The sequence below is a fragment of the Eschscholzia californica genome, unplaced genomic scaffold, assembly GCF_041429995.1.
Source record: "Eschscholzia californica isolate CP2 unplaced genomic scaffold, dmEscCali1.0.p SCAF_1, whole genome shotgun sequence".
Lineage (NCBI taxonomy): Eukaryota > Viridiplantae > Streptophyta > Magnoliopsida > Ranunculales > Papaveraceae > Eschscholzia > Eschscholzia californica.
The window spans coordinates 86,279,276-86,301,844 of NW_028238198.1; the positions used below are offsets into that span (position 1 = coordinate 86,279,276).

The 22,569-nt window shown below is 36.9% G+C and overlaps 2 protein-coding genes and 1 long non-coding RNA gene across 7 annotated transcripts; 2 read left to right on the forward strand and 1 right to left on the reverse strand.

Annotated features, from left to right (window-relative positions):
- Positions 1-151: 151 nt before the first annotated feature.
- On the reverse strand, positions 152-3,615 carry LOC147570560 (uncharacterized). Of its 3 annotated transcripts, none has more exons than XR_015231453.1 (4): positions 2,803-3,615; positions 2,177-2,757; positions 1,820-1,957; positions 152-503 (listed from the first exon to the last, which is right to left on the reverse strand). It is a non-coding gene; the product is annotated as an uncharacterized LOC147570560 (long non-coding RNA). The 3 variants fall into 3 exon arrangements; XR_015231452.1 differs by having other exon boundaries at positions 2,177-2,227; positions 2,969-3,229; XR_015231454.1 differs by having other exon boundaries at positions 2,177-2,227; positions 2,941-3,149.
- Positions 3,616-3,694: 79 nt separating this feature from the next.
- Positions 3,695-7,794, forward strand: LOC147570561 (putative disease resistance protein RGA4). 2 transcript variants are annotated; one of them, XR_015231450.1, is made up of 3 exons: positions 3,787-7,371; positions 7,498-7,662; positions 7,740-7,794. XR_015231450.1 is itself a non-coding variant. In XM_086657118.1 (2 exons), the coding sequence occupies exon 1, from the start codon at positions 3,824-3,826 to the stop codon at positions 7,352-7,354; it is 3,531 nt and encodes a 1,176-aa protein (XP_086513244.1). In that variant the 5' UTR covers positions 3,695-3,823; the 3' UTR covers positions 7,355-7,371; positions 7,498-7,794. The 2 variants fall into 2 exon arrangements, 1 of the variants encoding a protein (XP_086513244.1); XM_086657118.1 differs by having other exon boundaries at positions 3,695-7,371; positions 7,498-7,794.
- Positions 7,795-18,285: 10,491 nt separating this feature from the next.
- On the forward strand, positions 18,286-22,025 carry LOC147570562 (oligopeptide transporter 4-like). Of its 2 annotated transcripts, none has more exons than XM_086657115.1 (6): positions 18,286-19,276; positions 19,734-19,831; positions 19,970-20,533; positions 20,660-20,912; positions 21,036-21,218; positions 21,298-22,025. In XM_086657115.1, exons 1-6 carry the CDS (start codon positions 18,758-18,760, stop codon positions 21,910-21,912), a joined length of 2,232 nt encoding a protein of 743 aa, XP_086513241.1. In that variant the 5' UTR covers positions 18,286-18,757; the 3' UTR covers positions 21,913-22,025. The 2 variants fall into 2 exon arrangements, with proteins under 2 accessions (XP_086513241.1, XP_086513242.1); XM_086657116.1 differs by having other exon boundaries at positions 18,697-19,250.
- The last annotated feature ends 544 nt before the right edge of the window (positions 22,026-22,569 follow it).

A 22,569-nucleotide genomic window follows, 5' to 3' on the forward strand; every position in this document is an offset into this window, starting at 1 on the left:
TGCATTAGTGTATATTAACAAACATTAAAGAAAAACTTAAAAACAAATTATTGAATGAAAATCACATTTGGTGTTGGTGTTTTTGTTGAATTAAATGGGGGGTTTACTTTCTTTCATGATTTGTCATCTGTACAGTAGTATCCAACCCATGTTTCTTAATCTCACCACCTTCTGCATTCAACCCCATTCCATCACAGATTGCATTAGTGTATATTAACAAACATTAAAGAAAAACTTAAAAACAAATTATACAACAATCCTAAACTAATAAACAAATTATGAACAATCCTTTCTCCCACCACCCAGTTACAATATGAACATCAAAGTTTGCTTCTACCTCTCCAAAAACCGAAGCTTTATTTTTTCCCTACATTCACTGCAAATCATGAAAGCTGTGTAATATTCTGATATTGATGTTGGGTTTCAGCCAGGTATGTACAAGTATTATTAAATGGGGGTGGTGGGTGTTTGGTGGTGGAACTGCTGACCTGTGTACTCTCATTCTGCAGGAACAAAAGTAACCATAACTCTTCCTTTACAAAAGAAAAATGATGAATGCAAAATGTGGGAAATGCATTTAATGTACAAGCCTGTAAAAACTACCCACATTTCATCTACTCAAGTATATCTTGTTTTACCTTGTCCTATGAAAACAACTTCACCAAGAAGTGACTTATACCTACCCCCTTTCTCATCAATCTTCTTCTTCTTCTACTCATTTTTAAATGCCAATACGAAAAGAAAGGTGTTAGGTCAGTAACAAAATCTGAAATCTACTTGCAGAGAATTAACTAATGAACTAGGTAGCTATTCCAATAAAAAAGATTAACAACAGAGGTAAACAACTGTAGAACATTGTAATACTAGGTTGAACAAGCTCTAACTTCTAGGTTGCTAGTGATACTTCTCCGTTGTCACTCTCTTACAACACAACTTAAAAACATATCAGGAGGGAGTGCGTGTGCGCCCACACACATTCATATGGGGCAGCAAACTCGGACTTCCTAACAAACTAGAATCATAGAATCTTTGGAAGCTACAAGAAATGAGAAATACAAAATTTAGAGGAGTAACTCGAAACAGAATACTAGTTGTGTTCCATAAGACACGAGAATAGACGGGTACTATACTAACATACAGCAGGTTTCTCGTCCTAAAACAGGTTCTCCTAGCAGAAGTCGGTCATAGAGTGGAAAAGCTTGAACGACAATTATAAAGGCAAAATGTGCAGCTAAATCATCTATCTTCCAAGAGGATTTAAAAGTATCATTATCATATCAATAAAATAAACTCATTTCTAGGATTTTATAGGAGGAGAATGTTTAGTGGGATTGTTCAATAAGCAGCTATAGTATATGAGCGAGTTTCCTGTTTTTTGGTAGGATATAAACCTTTTACCACCTTTTGACTTTGAAAAATGCTTGGGAACAAGAAAAACTAGACAAACTCAGGACAAAAATTTTATGTGGCTTGCCAGTATTTGTGCTTCTGAAGATTTTGATTCATTGAACCGCGAATCACAATAAGCCACATAGGTTTCTACCCGGAGCCGGTCTAATTTTTCTTGTTCTCTAGCATTACTCTTCGACTTTTGCTAGGATTGGTTTCATTTTCTATTGGTTTCTTCCTCACTTCCACTGCACAACGATACCTTGAGCGTTAGGTTAGGCAACTTCTAAGAATCCAACCAGATACTGGGAGTCAAAGATGATCAAATTTCAGGCAACAGACTTAGATAACAACATACTTAAATCTTCACAAAAAATGTTATCAAATTTCATGCCTCTTATTTGGTAAGAATATTTCACAGGATGCTCACATTTCTTCTCCAATTTAGCAGCCATAAGCGAGAGTCAAACGAAGATTCCACGAATGAGACTGACTTGGATGAGAATCCGCACAAAAGATCCCAAATTTGTGCCAACCACAAGTGCCATTTCCATGTATCGAATGTATCCTACAACATAGTATACACAATTCTTGAAGCAAACAGATAATAACAGTCTACATATGCAAACCCCCAAGTTTTCGTTGATATCAATCAACAGATTTCATTTTCACATGTAAAAAATCTTCGCATTAAGACATGAAAACAGCCCAAGACAAGCCTAAAAACTTCTAACTTCTATCAAGAACTTATGTTGATACCACCAATCCATAGAAGAAAATGACATACCAAAAGCAAGGACTAGTCGAGATTCCATTTTTGTATCTCGATCACTTCCATCTGCTCAAAACAAACTATTAGATTATTGACAGATTCATCCATCAAAACACAAACAAGGAAGAAGAGCAAAATATTTTGTACAACTAGTTGGAACCTAAATCGAACCAGACCAAGTAAAAGAACCCAAAATGAATGTATTTGGATCAAAGTCCATCCGAGGTGCACGCAAAATCAAGAATCAACGCGAATACCCCGCCATTGTTAACATAAATTGGAAAATCAAGGGCAAAAACTAGTAGTCCAGATCTGGTAAAATTTTCTGACTTGTTTTTCAAATTTCTTTTCCCTGAATTCTAAGTTGGTAAGACAAAATTGAATCAAACCCATTAGCTCTTATATGGCTTATAGGTTAATTTCAGATCTAAAACCTCTAATAGGTTTATGGAAAAAGGAAGAACATAAATAAGGTAGATCTGATGGATCCTCATATGAATCTTAATCCCCCCCAAGCAACAGAAAACATAAATATATATATATATATATGTATTATAAAGAGAGTCAGTCATATTGAAAATTAAAAATCTTCCAACCTTTTCATCTTCAAAACTTGGAATGAAATGATGAATCTGATGTACCACCCATTTTCATTGTTTGGTGTCCAGTTTTAATTACTGGCACAATAAATTAACATCATATTATATAGTCTAAAGTTTTGGAAAAAAGAGGCATCTGAAGATCCAAACAAATAAAAGTAAAGGAAGAAAATATTTTACCATAAGAAAGTGAAGAAATCTACTTCACCTGAGTCAAATTAAGATGAACAGAACCTCCAAAAACTTTTCTTTTTTACCCAATTTGGAGAAATCTAGTTTTCATAAGGTAAGAATTTTGAGAGAGATATCATTTCAATGAAAGTGAAGAGTCATCATCAGTCTTTGACTCTATCCTCATATGATGGGACCCCCTCCTCAGTCCTCACACTGAAGAATCATGTCTAATATATCCTGTTTATCAGTCAAAAGCTCACAACCCCAATTACTAACCAACAACACTGCTCTCATCAAAAAATAAAAAAAAACCAACAACACTGATGTTAGAAAATAAGAAAAACTCCCTAGATTCTCAGTAGAAAACCAATATGATATATTGTCATTCTCTCACCTCTGAAATATTTAAAAAATCACGTTGAAATTGACTTTCTTAAACAAAATAAGGAGAATTTTCTCACCTCTGCGTTCTGCCACCACCATCATTCTCTCAGCCCGATCTTTCTTTGGTTGTTCTAGGGAAAGAAAGGACCCCATGAGAAAAATGATGGTGATAGTGGTCGGAAAAGAAATACATTTACTCATCACTTCTAGGCAAGCATATTTTTATTTTTGAGTAGCTAAGCAAGCATTCTTTTTCTTTTGAGTAGCTAAGGAAGCATATTGTACCTCACATCACTTGAAGGAGAAAATAATCACCATGTCTGATATCTTCACAAAAACAATTGTAAACCACTAGAAAAAAAGAAAAAGAGAACAGAAAAAGAAAAAGAGAGAAAGAGACATACAATCAATAAAGAGAGAGTCCCATAAAAAGAGAATAATTGAACAATTGAGACTCATCACTACTGAGAGAGAGAGAGAGAGAGAAAGAAAGAAGAGAGAGAGAATGACAACAGTTGAAGGTCTCCTAGTTAATGGTGTAACTGAAATCTTAAAGAAACTGGTGGGTGTGATCTCAAATGAGATTAGTCCTCTTTGGAACATGAGAGGTGATCTGAAAACTCTTGAGAAGACACTGGAAATGATTTTGGCTGTAATATCTGATGCCGAAAATAGACAAGTGAATGAAAATTCAGTCAAGCTATGGTTGAAACGGCTCAGAGACGTTGCTTATGATGCTGACGACGTGCTCGACGAGTTTGCCTACGAATTAATGCGTCGAGATCATGTTATGAACCGTAATCGTAAGCGAGACAAGGTACGCAATTATTTATTTTCACTAGTGTCCAACAACCCATTGGTGTTCCATTACCAGATGGCTACTAAAATCAAAACTATCAACACTAAGTTGGATGCTGTTACTAAAGATATGGCTAGCTTTGGGTTCAATAAGCTGGGTAGTACTAGTACTAGTCATTATCTTCAATGGGAAGGCCCAAACAACACTGACTCCTATGGGGATGACTCTGAAATTAATGTCGAAAGGGAGAATGATATATCCCACATAGTTGGCTTACTAATTAACTCACATGGTGATGAAAAAGTTTCTGTCATATCCATTGTGGGTATGGGAGGAATCGGAAAGACAACACTTGCTCAACGAGTCTATAATCACGAGAGTGTAACCAAACACTTCGACTTAAAAATATGGGTTTATGTCTCTGACCGTGATATTGTTGTCGATAAAGTTTTAAAAGATATCCTTTGCTCGATAACTGGCGGATCCACTTATGACACACCAACTACTGACGTATTGGTACGTCGAATTCGTGAAGAGTTGAACTCTAAGAAATATTTGTTAGTCCTCGATGACTTTTGGGACAAAGATATTGGAAAATGGGCAAGTCTTAAGAGTCGGTTGGTAGTTGGTGCTCAAGGGAGCAAAATTTTGGTAACTACAAGAAGCGTTGAGGTTGCATCGAACGTTAGGGGAGCGATTTCTCCGTACATTTTGCAACAGATTTCAAATGAAGGTTGTTGGTCTATTATCAAACACCGAGCATTTTCTCCTGGCGGAGCACAAGAGAGCTCAAGTATGATAGATCTAGGAAAAGGCATAGCAAGTAAATGTGGCGGCCTTCCCCTTGCAGCACAAACATTAGGAAGTCTTATGCACAACAAAAATCAACAAAGCGACTGGGTAAAAATAAAAGACATGCCTATAATGACAATCTTAGAAAGTGAAAGTAGAATAAAAGAAATACTGAAATTGAGTTACGATCATTTGTCGCCTAGACTAAAACAATGTTTCTCTTATTGTTCTATATTTCCAAGGGGCTGGTTGTTTGAGAGAACAATTGTGGTCCAGTTGTGGATAGCTGAAGGGTTTGTCTCATCACCAATGGAAGAAGAAGAAGGATATAGATGTTTTGATATTTTGGTAAACACTTCATTATTCCAAAAGTATTCACCAAAAGAATTTCTAGATGTGTCAAGGTCCAGAGATAATTATTACAAGATGCATGATCTTATATATGACCTCGCACAAAGTGTTAGTGAGGATTACGAATTCTTAAATGTGAAGGTGAGCGAGATGGATGCCATTTCTAATAAAGAAGTTCGTCGTCTAGGGGTTGTTTTTGACAAGAAAGAAATTTCAACAACATTTCCAAAGAAACTGCATACATTTCTTACCTTCAATGCAGAGGATCCATGGGAATCTAATTGTGTATTTAGTAATAAGTACTTACGCATATTAGATTTGAGTCATTCAACGATTACGAGTTCACCTCTTTCTTATGCCAAATTGAAACACTTGAGATACCTTAACCTCTCAAACTGCCCACTCCAAGTACATGATTTAACTATCGGTGCTCTATATAATTTGCAAACACTCCTTTTAGAAGAATGTTGGAGTCTTCGACGTCTCCCTAATGACATTGGAGCATTAAAAAATCTAAGGTATCTTGCTCTGTCTTCATGTCCACAATTTGAAGAATTGCCCAAGTCTATTTGTACCTTGTCTAACTTACATTTTTTGTCCCTCCCCCATTGTTTTAAGTTACAAGACTTACCCAGTAACATTGGAAATTTGAAGAAACTGAGAATTCTTAATCTCTTTGGTACTATGATAAATAAATTACCTGAGTCGGTCAATGATTGTCATGATTTGGAAGTGTTGAATCTTAGACGTTGTAGAAATCTTAGTGAGCTACCGAAAGAGTTGGGAGCTTTGAAACGTTTACGTGTCCTAAACATTTCTGAGACAAGGATAAGAGATTTGCCTGACAGTATTACTGGATTGACGGAATTGACCGAATTAGATTTTCAGCGGAGCGAGGTAGAAGTATTGCCCAACCGAATTGGAGATATGAAACTTAGGAAACTCAACCTGCAAGATACTAAAATCAGATTGTTACCAGAGTCGTGTACTAGTACCGGGGGGCTATGCAATCTGGAAGAAGTAAATCTGGGGAACTGTCAGATTCCCAAATACATAGGAAATTGGACCAACGTGAGAAGTCTTACATGGTTTGGAAACTACACCATCGGAACAATGCTAGGTATGGATCGGCTAACTCGCCTTGAAAGATTAGATAGGTATGATGTGAGTGGATCACACTGTGGTGGTAGTATTGGGGACCTGGGAGGTCTAAACCTCATTTGTGGTCACTTAATGATCAATCATTTGAAGAGGGTAAGAGGGGGTGGAATAGAGGAAGCCAAACGAGCTAATTTAAGGGAAAAATCAAATATTACCTCTTTGACACTAAATTGGGGCTGTCATTTACCTATTGATGTTAATGATGTTGACGAAAACGAACATTTGGATGAAGATGTATTGGAGGGCCTTCAACCTCATTCTAATCTAAAGAAAATGATAATTAATGGGTATGAAGGTTTGAAACTTCCATCATGGATCACTAATAATAGTGTATCATTGTCTCTACCAAAGTTGTTGGAGCTACAACTGTGTAAGTGCAACGGAGTTCAACGACTTGGAGGCCTTGGTCAACTTCCTAACTTGAAAAATCTTACTTTAGTTCATATGGAAAATTTAGAAGAATGTATTGAGGAGGAGGAGGAGGAGGAGGCAACTATTGCAGCAGAATCCACCAGAGTTTCGCGACATTCTTCTTCTTGTTATTTTCCGATGCTTGTTGAGTTGGTCATTAAGTATTGTCCGAAGTTGATTACATTACCAACTAATTTTCCCTGTCTTGTGGAGCTCACCATTAAACAAGTCAATGCCAAGGTATTGAATATCACCACCAACTTGACTTGTCTGCAACACCTTGATATAGTGGATGTTCCACAACTTGAGTTTCTGCCACGCCAGATATTACATCCTACACTTAGGACTCTGGAGATTAAGAAATGTCCGAATTTCCAAGGTTTCCTTCCACATATACAAGACATAGACTTAGATGACCTTGAGAGCTTACGCTTTTTCGATATTGAATGGTTGCATCCTCAATCTGATAGTACAAAGAAGGTTCTTTCAAAGATATTGGAGAAGATAACACACCTAAACTGACACATATGGGGCTACAGGTTCGTCTTAATCACTATACTTTCTTCTCTTACTTTTACATGTTTAAATACTACTCCTTGTCATCCTCCTATACTAGTTAGTAGATTGCTACTTCATCATGTTCCATTTTTATTTATTACGCGCAGAAGGTGATCTTGACAGAAGCAGCAGCAGCGATATGCAACTAAATGAGACAGCATCTAATGACACAAAGCCAAAGATAAAAGACGTCGATGTTAGAATTGAATTTCCTATTCTATTGCCAGGGTATGACATGAAAAATATTGGAATTTGTTGTTGTTGAAAAACGAGTAAAAAACAAAAACCTCTCTGATTCATCTTATCTCAATGTTGTTCCTTGGTATAGATGGAGTAATTATACAAAAAGCAAACGAAAGGAGTCATTAGATCTTCGAGAATTAGCACAATGAATCTTTTATAACTATTTATCTCTCTGAGTAGATACATTTTAAATGGTGGAAAAGAAGAAAACAACATCCTATAAGATCCAAGCTATTTGAGTTTCTAGTGTTGGGAAGAGAGGTGTTACCTCATTTCGTTTTGGTCTCTCAGTTTTTTTTTTCAAAAAAGACCCAGAGGCCAACATTTTGGACATGAATTCGGCGTGAATATAAATTCAACCGATGGATTCTTTCTTGATGAAAGTTGGGTGAATCCAAACAGTTGGATTTGGATTCACGCCAAAAACGTAAATCGCCCAATCACGGTTGTTTTTATTTTCTTTAATACAATAGCGAACTTTTGCGCAAATTGCTTCTTCTCCTTTTCACCGAAAACCCTAATTTCTTCATCGATTCGGGGCAAATCCTCCATGCAAATCTTGCCGAAATCATCATCCAACTTAATAAGCTATTAATCATTCCCTACACAGGCTGCGAAGGATTTCTTTATCCGGTTTGAAGACAGGCAACTTAAGTTATTCATCTCTTCTCAGCAATCTTCATAATAGACTCTAAAGGTGTTTGTATTTTCTCGGCTGGAGTTGAAGAAAGGCAGTTTAAGTTGTATTTGTGGGAACTTAAAGAAGGTTTTTTAGGAGAGAGAGGGTATGTGAGGAAACCTTCAGCCACAGGGGATATTTCAAAAAAAGGATTAATCACTTCCCAGCATGTGAACTCAACAACCAACAACAATAGCAGCAAGCCGGTACATCGAGGAGAAGGTCACCAATATCATGAAGAAGGATCAGCCCAAACCAGGGAAGACATCTAATTTTTCTTTTAATTTACTTAGGCATAAGAATATAACCTATCTACTGTTACTTCACATGGTTCATGCTAATATTTGATTAAAAGTGGATAGCTTTGACTTTAATCCTGCTTTTGCCTTGGTAGAAAATTAAAATTTTAATCAGAGTTCACTTCCTTCACTCCCACCTATAGTAGACAGTGAGTTGTATTTGCTTCTTCTTTATTTGCTAGTCTCTCTCTTATTCGAGTAGGTATTCGTCTACCAATTTCATACGATCATATTGTATTATATTGGTCTAGCCTCTTTCTTCGTCACTGCTTTTAATTTGCTTTCTATTATTAGTAGTTCATGCCTCTCTGTGATTGATTACAGACTGTTAGATTTCTTATAATGCTCTTTAATATAAATAGTGGTCAGTGACATCTCTGTATCTATTTCCTTCTGGTTACCTTTACTTTCTTCTTCTCTGTAAATTAGGGATATCTGTGTCTGTCTTTGTTATGGTATGTCTCTTATTTTGGTTTGCTTGGTAGCTTATTAAGTTTTAATAGTTCAAAAAAAAAAAAAAAGATTATTAAGTTTTAATGTTCGTCTCTCCCTTCTTTCTCTCTCTCATTCCATATTTGTTTAGTTTTGTTTTCAGGTTTTGTATTCCTTCCTCTTCTGTTAGTATGTTCTAGTCTCTTTTGTTTTAAGCAGCATAATATCTCTAATTAGTATGAGATAGATAGAGATAGTTGTTTCAGTTCTTCCATGGTATGTGCTAGAAAGCTTTTCTGACCTTTTGTTAGCTGCGATATATGGTATTTCTATAGTTCTTGGGTATGATATATTATCTATAATTGTAGATTTTATTTCTTTCTTCTTCTGTTATTAGCTGCTGTAAAATTTTATTTAGGTGGTTTATTTTAGTCCTTAGTTTGTATACCTATACAGTATTCTCTTTCACTTTGAGACTTAGCTTGTTCTAGTTTCTCCCTTTGCTCCTGTTTGTTTTATCTTAGTTCTTCCGTCTGTGGTGCCCAGATAGGTTGCTTTTATCTTTGGGTTGGGGAGACCTTCGGCTCTTATTCTTACCTTAGGCCTGCCTCTATACCTTTCATTGGTTAAAGGCACCCATCGATGGAAAACCCTTCGATTTTAAGCTGGAATGTCAGAGGAGCTTCATCCTTCCTCACTAAAAAGCACATCCTTGCGATTATCATGAAAAATCAACCAGACATCATCTTCTTCTCGGAAACGAAAAACAGATCCAATAATATGAACAAAATTATTCCCATTAACAAAAACTACTCTAGTCACTATGTGGAGCCGATTAATAAAGCAGGTGGCCTAGCTCTTTACTGGAAGCACCATCTAGACGTCAAGATTAAATACTCTGACAACAACATTATTCATGCTGAGATGAACAATGTCAAATGTCCTAATCCTATTATGATTACAGGCTTCTATGGATCCCCCTATAACAAGAATAAGCTTAAACCTTGGAATACCCTCCATGATCTAAATGTTAACCAGGACTTCCCCTGGATAGTGATAGGAGATCTCAACTGCATTCTCGATCCCACAGAGAAAAGTGGTGGATCACTAGGGACCAGCTCACATACTCCTAGGATTACGGAAATCATCAGCGACATAGGTCTTATGGATTTGGGTTTCCAGGGCAATCCTTTCACTTGGAGTAACAAACAATATGGTGAACATCTGATTCAAGAAAGACTGGACAGGGCTATGGCAAATCTTCCTTGGCTTCTCCAATTTCAATCCTCTGGAGTCACACACCTAGATGCGGTTGGGTCTGATCATCTGCCGATTCTCCTGGATAACAAAGACACTAGCCAACCCCACCCTAAACCCTTCAAGTTTATCAGAACCTGGATGACCCACCCAGATTGTTTCACCTTTATCGAAGATAATTGGAATCACATCAAACAAAATCAAGAACCGAACAACATCCAGAAGGATCTAAAAAAGCTTAGTAAAAAGCTTACTTATTGGAATAAGAAAGTCTTTGGAAACATTGAGAACAACATCAAGAGGATTACTAAGAATCTGCAGAATAGTAGATCCAAAGAAGAGTACAACCGCCTCAATTTAGCACTGGAAGAACTCTACAACCAGCAAGAAAGTCTATGGAAGGAAAAATCGAGAAACAACTTTATCACCCTGGGAGATAAAAATACCAAATTCTTCCATTCCCAGGCTATTCAGCGCAATAGAACGAACAAGATCAGCGCAATCAGAGATCATAACGGAGATTGGAAAGAAGACGTAAAAGAAATTCAAGACATTTTCACTTCCCACCTCCTCAACATCAGCACCACTATCACCCCTAGAGAGGATCCCAATACCCTTAATCTTTTCAACCCTACGATCACCCATAATCAGAATCTAACCCTTCTAGCCATCCCTAGCAAGGACGAGATCGACTGGGCTATAAATAGTCTTAAAAAAGAGGCGGCCCCGGGCCCAGATGGTTACCCTCCTTTTTTCTTTCAATCAAACTGGGAGACTATCAACTCAGACATCTACGACCTGGTTAAAAATTTCTTTACTACTGCATCCCTCCCCCCTGAAATAAACCACACCCATATATGCCTTATTCCAAAAACCCCCACACCCCAAACTCCTGCAGACTACCGTCCAATCAGTCTCTTAAATACCACCTACAAGATCATCACCAAGCTGATGGCAGAGAGATTTAAAAATACTTTAAACCCTATCATCTCCCCTTTCCAAGCTGCCTATGTCCCTGGTAGACAAATTACCGACAACATTATTATGGGTCAGGAAATCATTCACTCGTTCAAGAAAATGAAAGGTGCTGCAGGTTATTTTGGTCTCAAGTTAGATATGTCCAAAGCGTTTGACAGAATAGAATGGAAATATCTTACGGACATCATGAGAAGTTTAGGATATGCAGACCACTGGATTAAAATGATTCACGCTTGTATCGCGACATCCTCCATGGCAGTGCTTATCAATGGTCGGCCAGGTAATACATTCTATCCGTCCAGGGGTATTAGACAAGGAGATCCACTCTCGCCATTTCTCTTTACGATTGCGATGGAAGGGCTTAGTCGAAAGTTGCTGTCAAATAATAGCCAAGACAGGTTTTTGGGTTTTCCCACTAATCACTCTGAACTTGAGATTTCCCATCTTCTTTTTGCAGATGACTGCATCATTTTTGGCAAGAATACTATCGACAACATTCATAACCTTAAGAAGATTCTCCAAGACTTTTGTGAAGCTTCGGGGCAAATGATTAACTACACCAAGTCCAACATCTTTTACTCCAAGAATTCGCATCCCAAATTCAAACGCCTCATTATGCGTGCGCTTAAAGTCAAATATGCCTCCACTTCGGAGAAATACCTAGGATCTCAGCTTTTCATTGGTGCTCAGAAAACTAAGGTTTTCAAGGATATACTAGATCAGATCAAGAATAAGCTAAATAAATGGAATCACTCTTTTTTATCCCAAGCTGGTCGCACTGTGGTCATCTCGGCCATAGCTGCAGCCGTACCCCGATATCAGATGCAATGCTTTGCAATTCCAAAAGGAATTAGCAAACGCATCAAGTCCGTCCAACGGAACTTCTGGTGGGGTAAGTCAAAGGGTATATGCACCAAAGCCTGGTCATATATTTGCTTGCCGAAGAGCATGGGGGGTCTGGGCATCCATCTACCGGAACTTGACAATACTGCTTTACTCTCTAAGATGGCATGGAGACTTAAAACTAATACGGAGGCTATGTGGGCAAAACTTCTCAAAGCTAAGTACTTTCCCAACTCGGATAACCCAGGCCCAGCAAAGGCACATCACTCTTGGATCTGGAAAAATATAAGAAAACACTACAACATCATTGAAAATCTATCCACTTGGGAGGTACACTCAGGTAATGATATTAATATATGGTCTGACAACTGGATCCCTGAAATAAATGGAACGTTGATAAACAACAACAACTCCAATCTAACCAAAGTGGCTCAGCTTATCACGAATAACAATTGGAGTAATGATGCACTCAATGCCAACTTTGATTCCAATACTCAGAACCTCATCAGAGCCATCCCGGTGAACAACGAAGGTAAAGATCAACTCAAATGGAAGCTCACCAAATCGGGTAAATTCACTGTTGCATCTATGTACCATCACTTAAGCACCAATAATATCACCCAGAATCCTAGCTCTCATAACTGGAAGTTCATCTGGTCTCTCCCGATCATTCCACGTATCCAAATCTTCATATGGAAAATTTGTAACAAAGCTCTCCCGGTTAGAGAGAGAATTGGTAAATACATTGATAACAACACTAAATGCCCAAATTGCATAGACACTGAATCTATTGAGCATGCTCTATTACACTGTGCTATAGCGAAAAATATATGGTTCAAATTCAATATCATCTCAGAGAATATCACGTCCATTGAGGAGTGGATCTTCTCGTGGGAAGAAAATCTTGACCTTTGTTATACGAAAGAGAATATTCACTTTACTACTATCCTATGGATCTTATGGAAAATACGATGTGACCACTGTTTTCAACATGAAATCAATGATCTCCATCAAATTATCAAAATGATAGAAAACTTTCCGAAATATAATAAAAAACCCGAGAAAAACAACCAAAAAACCAAAGAAAAATGGCAGCCTCCGACCAATGACTTTATTAAGATTAATGTAGATGCATCGTTCTTAAATGTAACATCCAATACGGGAATCAGTTTAATTGCTCATGATGTAGAATCAAAATTTATAGCAGCGCAAGTCAAATCAGGGAGAGCGAGAAACAGTGAAGAATGTGAAGCCATGACAATCTTATTCGGTTTAGAATGGGCGAAAGCAAAGAATCATAAATCAATAATCATTGAAAGTGACAACATCAATCTCATCAAACACCTTCACAACAAACATCATACAATTAGCTGGCAATCTCATATCCACATCAGAAGAATTCGACAAAGTAGAAAAGAATTCGATGCGGTCCAATTCAAATACACAAGGAGAGAACTCAACTCGAATGCAGACAAATTAGCGAAATGGGCAAGGAAAAGAAACAAAAGCAAGACGTGGAAGAATGTTCCTTGTATTTTAGTTGATAAATATTGTAATAATGTTTTTATAAATTAATGCAAAGCTAGTTCAACAAAAAAAAAAAAAAAAAACACACTCATCTGTCCTAGTACCGAGTTTGTGTTGGCCACCCCTTCTTCAAGACAAAAATAAATTTCCCATTTTCAAAAGTTTGCGCCAAAATTATTTGTTTCCTAGAAACCCTTCTTTCCACTTTCTTAGAGCATCTCCAATGCAAAACTCAATCTTAGAATTTCAGAGTGCCACATAGAATTTTCTGAACTTTTCTTTAAGAATCATTTCCAATGCAAAACTCAACTAAGATCTCAAAGATGATGTGTCGAGGATGGAATAAAGATATCTCAAGAGGACACTCTTGAAATAGAGTGTCTTCTTGAGATATCTCTAATTGTCCAACTCATCAATATTTAAATTTCAACCAATAGAAATCAAGTCTTCGTGTATTGCTAAAATAACTAATTATTTTTGTACAAAAATATCCATGCCACATAAGTAAAATAACCAAGCTTAAGTTTTGCATTGGAGACATACAAGAATTGAGGATCTATATTTCCGCCACCTAGGAGTGTGAATATCAATTGGAACTCGACAAATAGGACGAATAAAGATTTTTTTGAGTTTTGCATTGGAGATGCCCTTACGCTGGCAAAATTCTTTGGCAACCTATTATCAACTACCTCTAATATTCTTTACTCCTATCTTTCTATCTCTTTATTGGCTGGCGAAGGGGGTCCTCCCCTTTGCCGACCAATAAAGAGAGAGGAGGAGGAGGAGAACCAATCGCTGACCCGATATCGCTTCTCAACACACATTGTTTCAACCAAACTAGAAATCGTCTTTAGCAAGATTGATTACTTTTAAAAATTTTGGACATTGTCTATAAAATATCTCCTCGAGAAATTATCATCTACAGGCATTCGGTATGTTTTTTTGGAGAATTGTCATATATAGTGCGTTCTTTGAATAAAGAGATAAAAGAAGAGTTGTAAAGATATTTTTCTTTTATATCCAATATATATTAGAGCTATTTTTTTTTTTTGTGATTTTGTCTCTTAAATAGATAAACAATCAGATAATGTTTACCGTTCTCGAGTGATCTTAAAATTATTTGTAAATGGGATCTAATAATGTTTACCACACGTTTTAGGTCGATATTTCAGAATGATTTGTAAGTAGTAACATAGCAGAACAAATCAAATCAAATCTTTTTTAAACAATCTCGAACTTGAGAGTCCAAAGCCTCGCAACTAAAAGAAAGAGTTTGTTTCTAGTATTAGATAGAGTTATAGAATAATGTACACAACACAAAGCCGGAACAAATGATGGGTTCACCAACTATATACGACAAGGTAGCACCAAAAACACAAATTTACCTTTGGGGGAATTTAAGGATATCCCTCACCACTAATGTCCAATTAGCGATACTCCTTTTTTAATTGGATATTAGTGAATTTTTTTTTGCACTTTAAAGTACGAAAATAGTCCTGCACCTATTATATTTTCTTCTTTTTTCCCTCTCATATCGTTACGGCTGAAATAACACTCCAACTTCGGTCTTTTCATGCATTTTTCTATTTAATTTGTAAGTTCACAACTGACATAACACTCCAACTTTGGTCTTTCTATGAATTTTTTTATCTAATTTGCAAGCTCAATTAGTAATTTCTCTTCTAACTTTTTAATTTTCGTTCAATTCATAATTTCAATTTATATTTGCATTTTTTGAATGTATACAAGTTACAGTTTATAGAAAGAACAACAAATGCCAAGAGGCCTCCTTCAAATTAGTTACGCTTGGAAGCATCAATATTAATGTAAAACAAGAATATATACAAAGTTAAAAAAGATTAGTAGAATTTGAGATTTTGTTTTGAATTGTTGTGATTTATTAATTTTAATTTTAAAAGATGAACTTTTTTACTTATTTCATATAAAGTTTGGACCTTAAATCTAATTTATTTTTTATTTTGGACTATTTGCTCGCTGACCTTTTGGACTCCTAAAGACTATATTAGGGTGGACCCACCCCATGCAAGATGTTATTGAATTATTTCGAAGTTATATATTTGTCAATTCTTCAATTATTATTCGAGACTTAAGAGGCCGATATAATTTTTTAATTGAAAATTCAAGTATATTTTTAATTCAAACATATAAAACTAAAATACAGGGACAACAAATAATTTTTCTCCAAGATTCTTGTAAAATGTGAAAGGGAGATTTGATGTTTGGACCCCCTTTCGTATAATTGACTTGCTGTTTTGACTCTTTTTTTTCAGTGTTGCATTTTGAAATCCTTTTAACGAAATCACCCGAGAATATTCCGTTTTAAAGTTATACTTAAAAAATGGGTTATTTCCCAAATGGCCCCCAACTTTGTGACCAGCTTCCTGCCTGGCCCCCTACTTATCAATAATTCCCGTATGGCCCCCTTTTTCCGTTATCTTTAACTTTTCGTTACTCTCTCTCCTCCATCTCATTTTCTCTCTCTGCCAAGTCACCTATCACGCCACATCATCATCCTCTCCGGCATAAGTTGCCGGCCGGGGACCTTCAATTTTTTTTTTATTCTCTCTTCTCTTTAAATTTTTTTTTTTTATTTCCTCTCACCTCTCTCTCTCTTTAAACTCCGGCGAAGGGAACCCTTCGCCGGAGTTTAGAGAGAGAGAGAATAAAATAAAATTGAAGGTCGCCGGCCGGAAATTTGGCCGGCCGGCGACTTATGCCGGAGAAGATGATGATGTGGCGTGATAGGTGACTTGGCGGAGAGAGAAAATGAGATGGAGGAGAGAGAGTAACGGAAAGTTAAAGATAACGGAAAAAATGGGCCATACGGGAATTATTGCTAAAATAGGGGGCCAGGCAGGAAGCTGGACACAAAGTTGGGACCATTTGAGAAATAACCCTAAAAAAATCCAACTTCACCCTTAAATATAAGTATGTAGGGCCACCCCCTTAAATATAAGTTGAGGTGAGATGCCCTTTTGGATTTCTAATCTGGATTCAATGGGGTACTATATAGAAGTGAAGCTAAAATTAGTGTTGATAAGGTGGGAGGAACTGATTGGGTAATTTTTAATGGCTGACTTACAAGTCAAGAATGGGGCAAAGGATCCAATGGAAGAGCAATTGAAAGAGCTCCCAAAACAACCTGACATTTATGACAAATTGATCCCCCTCCCATCATATGAGAATTTAATGATGTTAAGAAAGATCTTCTTTGCATAGTTTGGATAACTCCATCTCATCCTTCTCCTCCTGAATGGATTCCATCTCTCTAATTTTTATTGATCAGGGAATCATCCTTTTTTTTCTCTAGAATTAGGTACGGGCTTATTATATTGGAATTAATTGTGATCTTGTTGAAGTTGATTATGGTGGTGGTGGTGGTGGTGGTGGTGGGATGGTTTCTGATGGTGTGGCGGTGGTAGTTAACTGTAATTAGAGGAGGTGTAAGGAAGAAGAGAGTCCAAATAGCAGTCAATTATACGAAAGGGGCTCAAACAGCAAAGATCTCAATCTAAATTTTTAATCTAAAACTAATAATTTCATAGTTGAAAAAAATCAAATTCCGCAAACGTACATATTTTGGGCTGAGTCTCGTTTTAGAACTTGACATTGAAATTTGAAAATTCACTAGTTGGCGAAAATGGTATGGCTTGCCCAACCCCATCATATTAGGTTTAATATAAGAGCATCTCTAACCTAGGCCTGGATGAGACAAAAAATTTAAATTTTTAGGCTTAGACGGACAATCGAACACCAGTCGGTTGGGACTCAGCCCCAGTCGACTACTTCAGCCGACCCTAACATTAGGGTCGACTGAAGTCTCCCAACAAGACCGTTGGGGATTTCCAACGGCCATGTTGGGGTTGATCCTTTATCCAACGGCTAGGAACTTCTCGAATTTTTTGTTTTTATTATTTTTTTAATGTAATTAATTTTATTTTATTTTCTTAAACTTTATTTCGTTTTAATTTTTTTTAAAACTCTAATAAAAACTTACACATTAATAATTAAAATACATCCCACTAACATGTCTGTTCCCGAATAATTTCCTAGCTTTAGATAAAAAATATTATTTTGAAAATTCTGAGACTGAACTGAAGCTGTAAATTTTGGATATAAATGTTTTTTTTTTTTTCGCATAAGACAGGTCGGAGTTGGAGATGTCGCGAGGACTCAAAATTTTTCATCAGTCAACATGAGTCTCCATCATCTATTGAATACTTTTTTAATGGGTCAAAACAGTTATTGAAGCTTGGTAATATGTCAAGGGAATTCATTAAATACCTTTGTCTTGTACTCTTGTCTTTATCATTTCTCATTCCAACCTCAACCCATGAATATTATCCACAACTTTTCAATCACTCAAAACCAGACATCCACATCACTTGAGACTTTTAGATTTTTTCTCTTTATATCTACAGTATTATTTGGCTTTTAACCTAAGAAGAGAAAAAAAAAACAGAACATGAAATAAATATCATTGTACTTGTTAATCGGCTCCCTTATTTAAGATTTCTGTAAGGAAACCGTGAAATTAACATGATTAATGTTCACAAGAAATACACATGATACCTATTTTTGCTCTCTTTATGGAGCAACTTGCAGATTGAACTTACAATCAAATTAGGGTTACATTCATATAATACTTCTGAAATATTCTTGTTGTAAGATATTCAATGAAACCGAAAGTCCGTTCTGTTTTTCTATTATGGCTTCTTTTTTTACTTTTGAAAATGTCGCTGATACTGTGGGCAGACTATGAGCAGAATCATATGTGACTTGTCGTGATTCACTTTTTGTAGATCATCATCGTTGAAAGCAGGAATAACAAAGGATTTTTGTCTAGAGTTTGTCTGGTTACTGTTGTTTCCTTACGGTGGACTTTCTGTGGTTGATACTTTTCAAACTACTCATATGTACATATCAATGTTCGGAAAACGTAAATAGGTTATGAAAAGTTTATGTGCTAGTATAATATGTCAGCATCTAACTTTATAATATAAAGTTAATGTGGTAAATGGCACCTCAAACCAAAAAAGCCCAAACCACAGTCTCTCTAATCTCTACCCTCTTTCTCTGTTTCTAAGAATGACAACAATGGAAATAGAGACATCCAAACCACAAAGAAATGAGTTAATTGATAAAGAAGAAGAAGATGATGAAATTTCACCAATTGAACAAGTTAGACTAACAGTTGTAAACACAGATGATCCAACTCTTCCAGTATGGACATTTAGAATGTGGTTTTTGGGTATCTTATCTTGTTGCATCTTGTCTTTCCTTAACCAATTCTTTGGTTATAGAAAAGAGCCACTAGTTGTAACTCAACTCACAGTTCAGGTTGCTAGTCTTCCGATCGGTCATTTCATGGCTAAAGTTCTACCAACTACAAAGTTCAAGTTACCCGGATTTGGGTCGAAAGAATTCTCTCTGAATCCAGGAAAGTTTAATATAAAAGAACATGTTCTTATCACTATATTTGCTAGTGCTGGATATGCTTTTGGAATGGGATCAGCTTACGGTGTTTCCATCGTTAATATTATAAAGGCATTTTATCATCGAAAAATCTCTTTTCTTGCTGGTTGGTTACTTATTATCACAACCCAGGTTATCTTTTTCTTATTCTATGTCTTTCTCTTTTGACTTCGTCAAAGTTCTGTTTGTACAGACCACCACGTACATACCGCTAGCTCATATGAAAGGTTTGTGACGTGGGTTGGCCACGGATAGACTGTATCACAACCCGTGCAGCAAACTCATAAAACAGATCTCCCTAGTGAGAGGTCTATATGTAGAGACGGTTGCTAGTCAGATCTCAGCTTTTCGCACCTCACACCGTTACAGGGTTTTGTTGTTGGGGAAGGCTCCACGAAGCACCCCACTCCTCAAGAGAAAAAAAGACCTCGGCACTTACTAAGCTTGAGCGTACACCTATAGCTTAGACTCCGAACACTCTCGTGACCGATGTGAGACTATCACATAGGCAGTTCTCTTAGCTTAAATTCTATAGGTAGGTTGATAGTGTTAATTAAAATAGATTTTGGCATTGTGATGGTGCGTGCAGGTTTTAGGATATGGTTGGGCAGGACTTCTAAGGAAATATGTAGTGGAACCGGCTCATATGTGGTGGCCTAATACCATGGTTCAAGTCTCTCTCTTCCGGTATGTACGTGTGGTTCAACCTGCTGTTCTAAAAGAACGAGTTATTTTTCAATCGATTGACAAGACAAAAGGTTAAAAAAAACATTTTCTTGTTTTTAGCTATGCAATTAACTCAATTCTCGATTTGAATGTTTACAGGGCCTTACATGAGAAAGATGATCGACGAATGACACGAGCAAAGTTTTTTTTAATTGCATTAGTTTGTAGTTTTTCTTGGTACTTAGTTCCAGGCTACTTCTTCGAGACTGTAACGAGTATCTCATGGATTTGCTGGGCATTTCCAAAATCAGTTACTGCACAACAAATTGGTTCTGGAATGTCAGGACTTGGGGTTGGGGCATTCTCACTTGACTGGTCTACTGCAGCTGCTTTCCTTTTTAGCCCTCTAATATCTCCTTTCTTTGCCACTGTCAACATATTCTTTGGTTACGTTTTAATCGTTTATATTACAATACCAATAGCGTATTGGGGTTTTAATTTGTTCGATGCCAAGACATTCCCTCTATACTCTTCGAGTTTGTTCACTACCAATGGAACCAGGTATGATATATCTGCCATTGTGAATGACAAGTTCGAGCTCGATCTAGCTAAGTATGAGGAGCTTGGAAAAATCAAGTTGAGCTTGTTTTTCACACTCACTTATGGATTTGGATTTGCCACAATCGCTTCTACAATTACCCATGTTGGTTTTTTCTATGGAAGGTTAGATCTCTTAATTTTTTCCTCTAGTTCTAAACTAATCACTAAACTCTAATAGTTCTACAATCCGAAGAAATGAAACGGTTTAATTATGTGTAATATAAACTCTCAAACTAAATGTTTGCACAGTGAGATATATAAACGGTTTCGTGCATCATACAATGCCAAGGTCGATATTCATACAAGATTGATGAGAAAATATCCGCAAATACCTAACTGGTGGTTCTACCTTTTGCTTGTTGCAACGGTCGGGGTCTCCCTTTTTCTCTGCACTGTCCTGAGAGATCAAATTCAGATGCCATGGTGGGGAGTCCTCTTCGCCTGTCTTCTTGCTTTCGGCTTCACTCTTCCTGTTAGCATCATAACTGCAACAACGAACCAAGTAAGTTTGATGTTACCATATATATATGTATACGCACGCACGTATCAACCAAAAAACGTTCAAAAGTTTCTTCGGTCGTGACTCCGTTTCTGCTTCTGAAATTTATAATGTTAAATTGTTCAGACACCGGGACTAAACATCATAACGGAGTACATTATGGGCGTAATCTTACCTGGAGAACCGATTGCAAACGTGTGCTTTAAAACATACGGATATATAAGTATGGCCCAGGCTGTTTCTTTCCTCAATGATTTCAAGCTAGGTCATTACATGAAGATTCCACCAAAATCAATGTTCTTAGTTCAGGTACTTGTTTTTCAAATATATAGTAAACCAACCGTCTATATTTCATCGGTTTTAAAAACTATCTATCTTCTGTTGATAGTTCATAGGAACAATTATTGCTGGAACAATCAACCTTGGAGTGGCATTTTGGTTGCTGAACTCGATCGAGAACATATGCCACGAAGAGCTCTTACCACCTGATAGTCCATGGACATGTCCGGGTGACAAAGTTTTCTTTGGTGCATCTGTTATATGGGGTTTAGTAGGACCGATCCGTATTTTCGGACCACTCGGAAGTTATCCAGCTCTCAACTGGTTCTTCCTTGGTGGTGCATTGGGTCCAATACTAGTGTTTGGACTCCACAAGTTGTTCCCTAAGCAATCATGGATTCCTCTGATTAACTTGCCAGTCTTACTGGGAGCAACTGCTTCTTTGCCACCGGCAACAACTGTGAACTTCAATACATGGATACTGGTCGGAACGATCTTCAACTTTTTTGTTTTCAGGTATCGAAAAAAATGGTGGCAGAGGTACAACTATGTTCTTTCAGCAGCACTTGATACTGGAGTTGCTTTCATGGGTGTTTTTCTTTATTTCTCATTGAACATGGAAAATAAAAGCTTAGATTGGTGGGGAACACAAGGTGAACATTGCCCTCTTGCTAAATGCCCAACAGCCAAGGGTGTCATTGTTGATGGTTGTCCTGTTTTTTAACCAAGTTTGTATTACTACCTACCCATTATATAAATTATAAATGTATGTAACTATGTACGTATGTCAATCGACGATAAACTTTAAGCCATTACATGAAAAAGTTAAATCTTGAATTGGTGGATCGACGTTCCTATTTGCTAGGGTGGAATGACATAATCTAGCCGAGCTTTAAGAATGTCTAGTCATTGACTACTATTAACTCAGAGTCGATGACACATTGTATTATGTTTTATGTTCTTTCTCATTAATAACTCTCGTCTAATGTCTTCCTCTTATAACTGAGTGGTTGCTCCTAGATCGTGGGGGGGTACTAATTGTCCCCCAAACAATGCTTTTGGCGGATAACATTATTTCATGGTTTTTTTTAGAATATGACTTCCATTTATTTAGCTATATTAGAGCTACACCTCTAAAAACATTTTCATTTGGGCGTTAACCCCCAAAGTCCATTTTTCTGTCAAATAACCGTTATGTAAGGGGAGTGCAACTGTGCGAGTCACATGTTCGATCTCGGACCAAAATACCACCGTCCTAATTCCACGGTTAGAAACATTTTTAGTATACGATCTCCATTTATTTAGTTATATTAGGACTACAACCCCGACGAAAATACCATTTGGAGCTTTATAACCACCTATTTCTCAAGTATCTGTAAGG

What these genes read in the sequence shown, in the direction of transcription:
- LOC147570562 (XM_086657115.1), top strand. Translation starts at nt 18,758, where the DNA reads ATGACAACAATGGAAATAGAGACATCCAAACCACAAAGAAATGAGTTA. An exon ending in GTTCAAGTCTCTCTCTTCCG is followed by an intron (nt 19,832 to 19,969) that starts GTATGTACGTGT and finishes GAATGTTTACAG; the next exon opens with GGCCTTACATGAGAAAGATG. An exon ending in GTTGGTTTTTTCTATGGAAG is followed by an intron (nt 20,534 to 20,659) that starts GTTAGATCTCTT and finishes ATGTTTGCACAG; the next exon opens with TGAGATATATAAACGGTTTC.
- LOC147570561 (XM_086657118.1), top strand. Translation starts at nt 3,824, where the DNA reads ATGACAACAGTTGAAGGTCTCCTAGTTAATGGTGTAACTGAAATCTTA.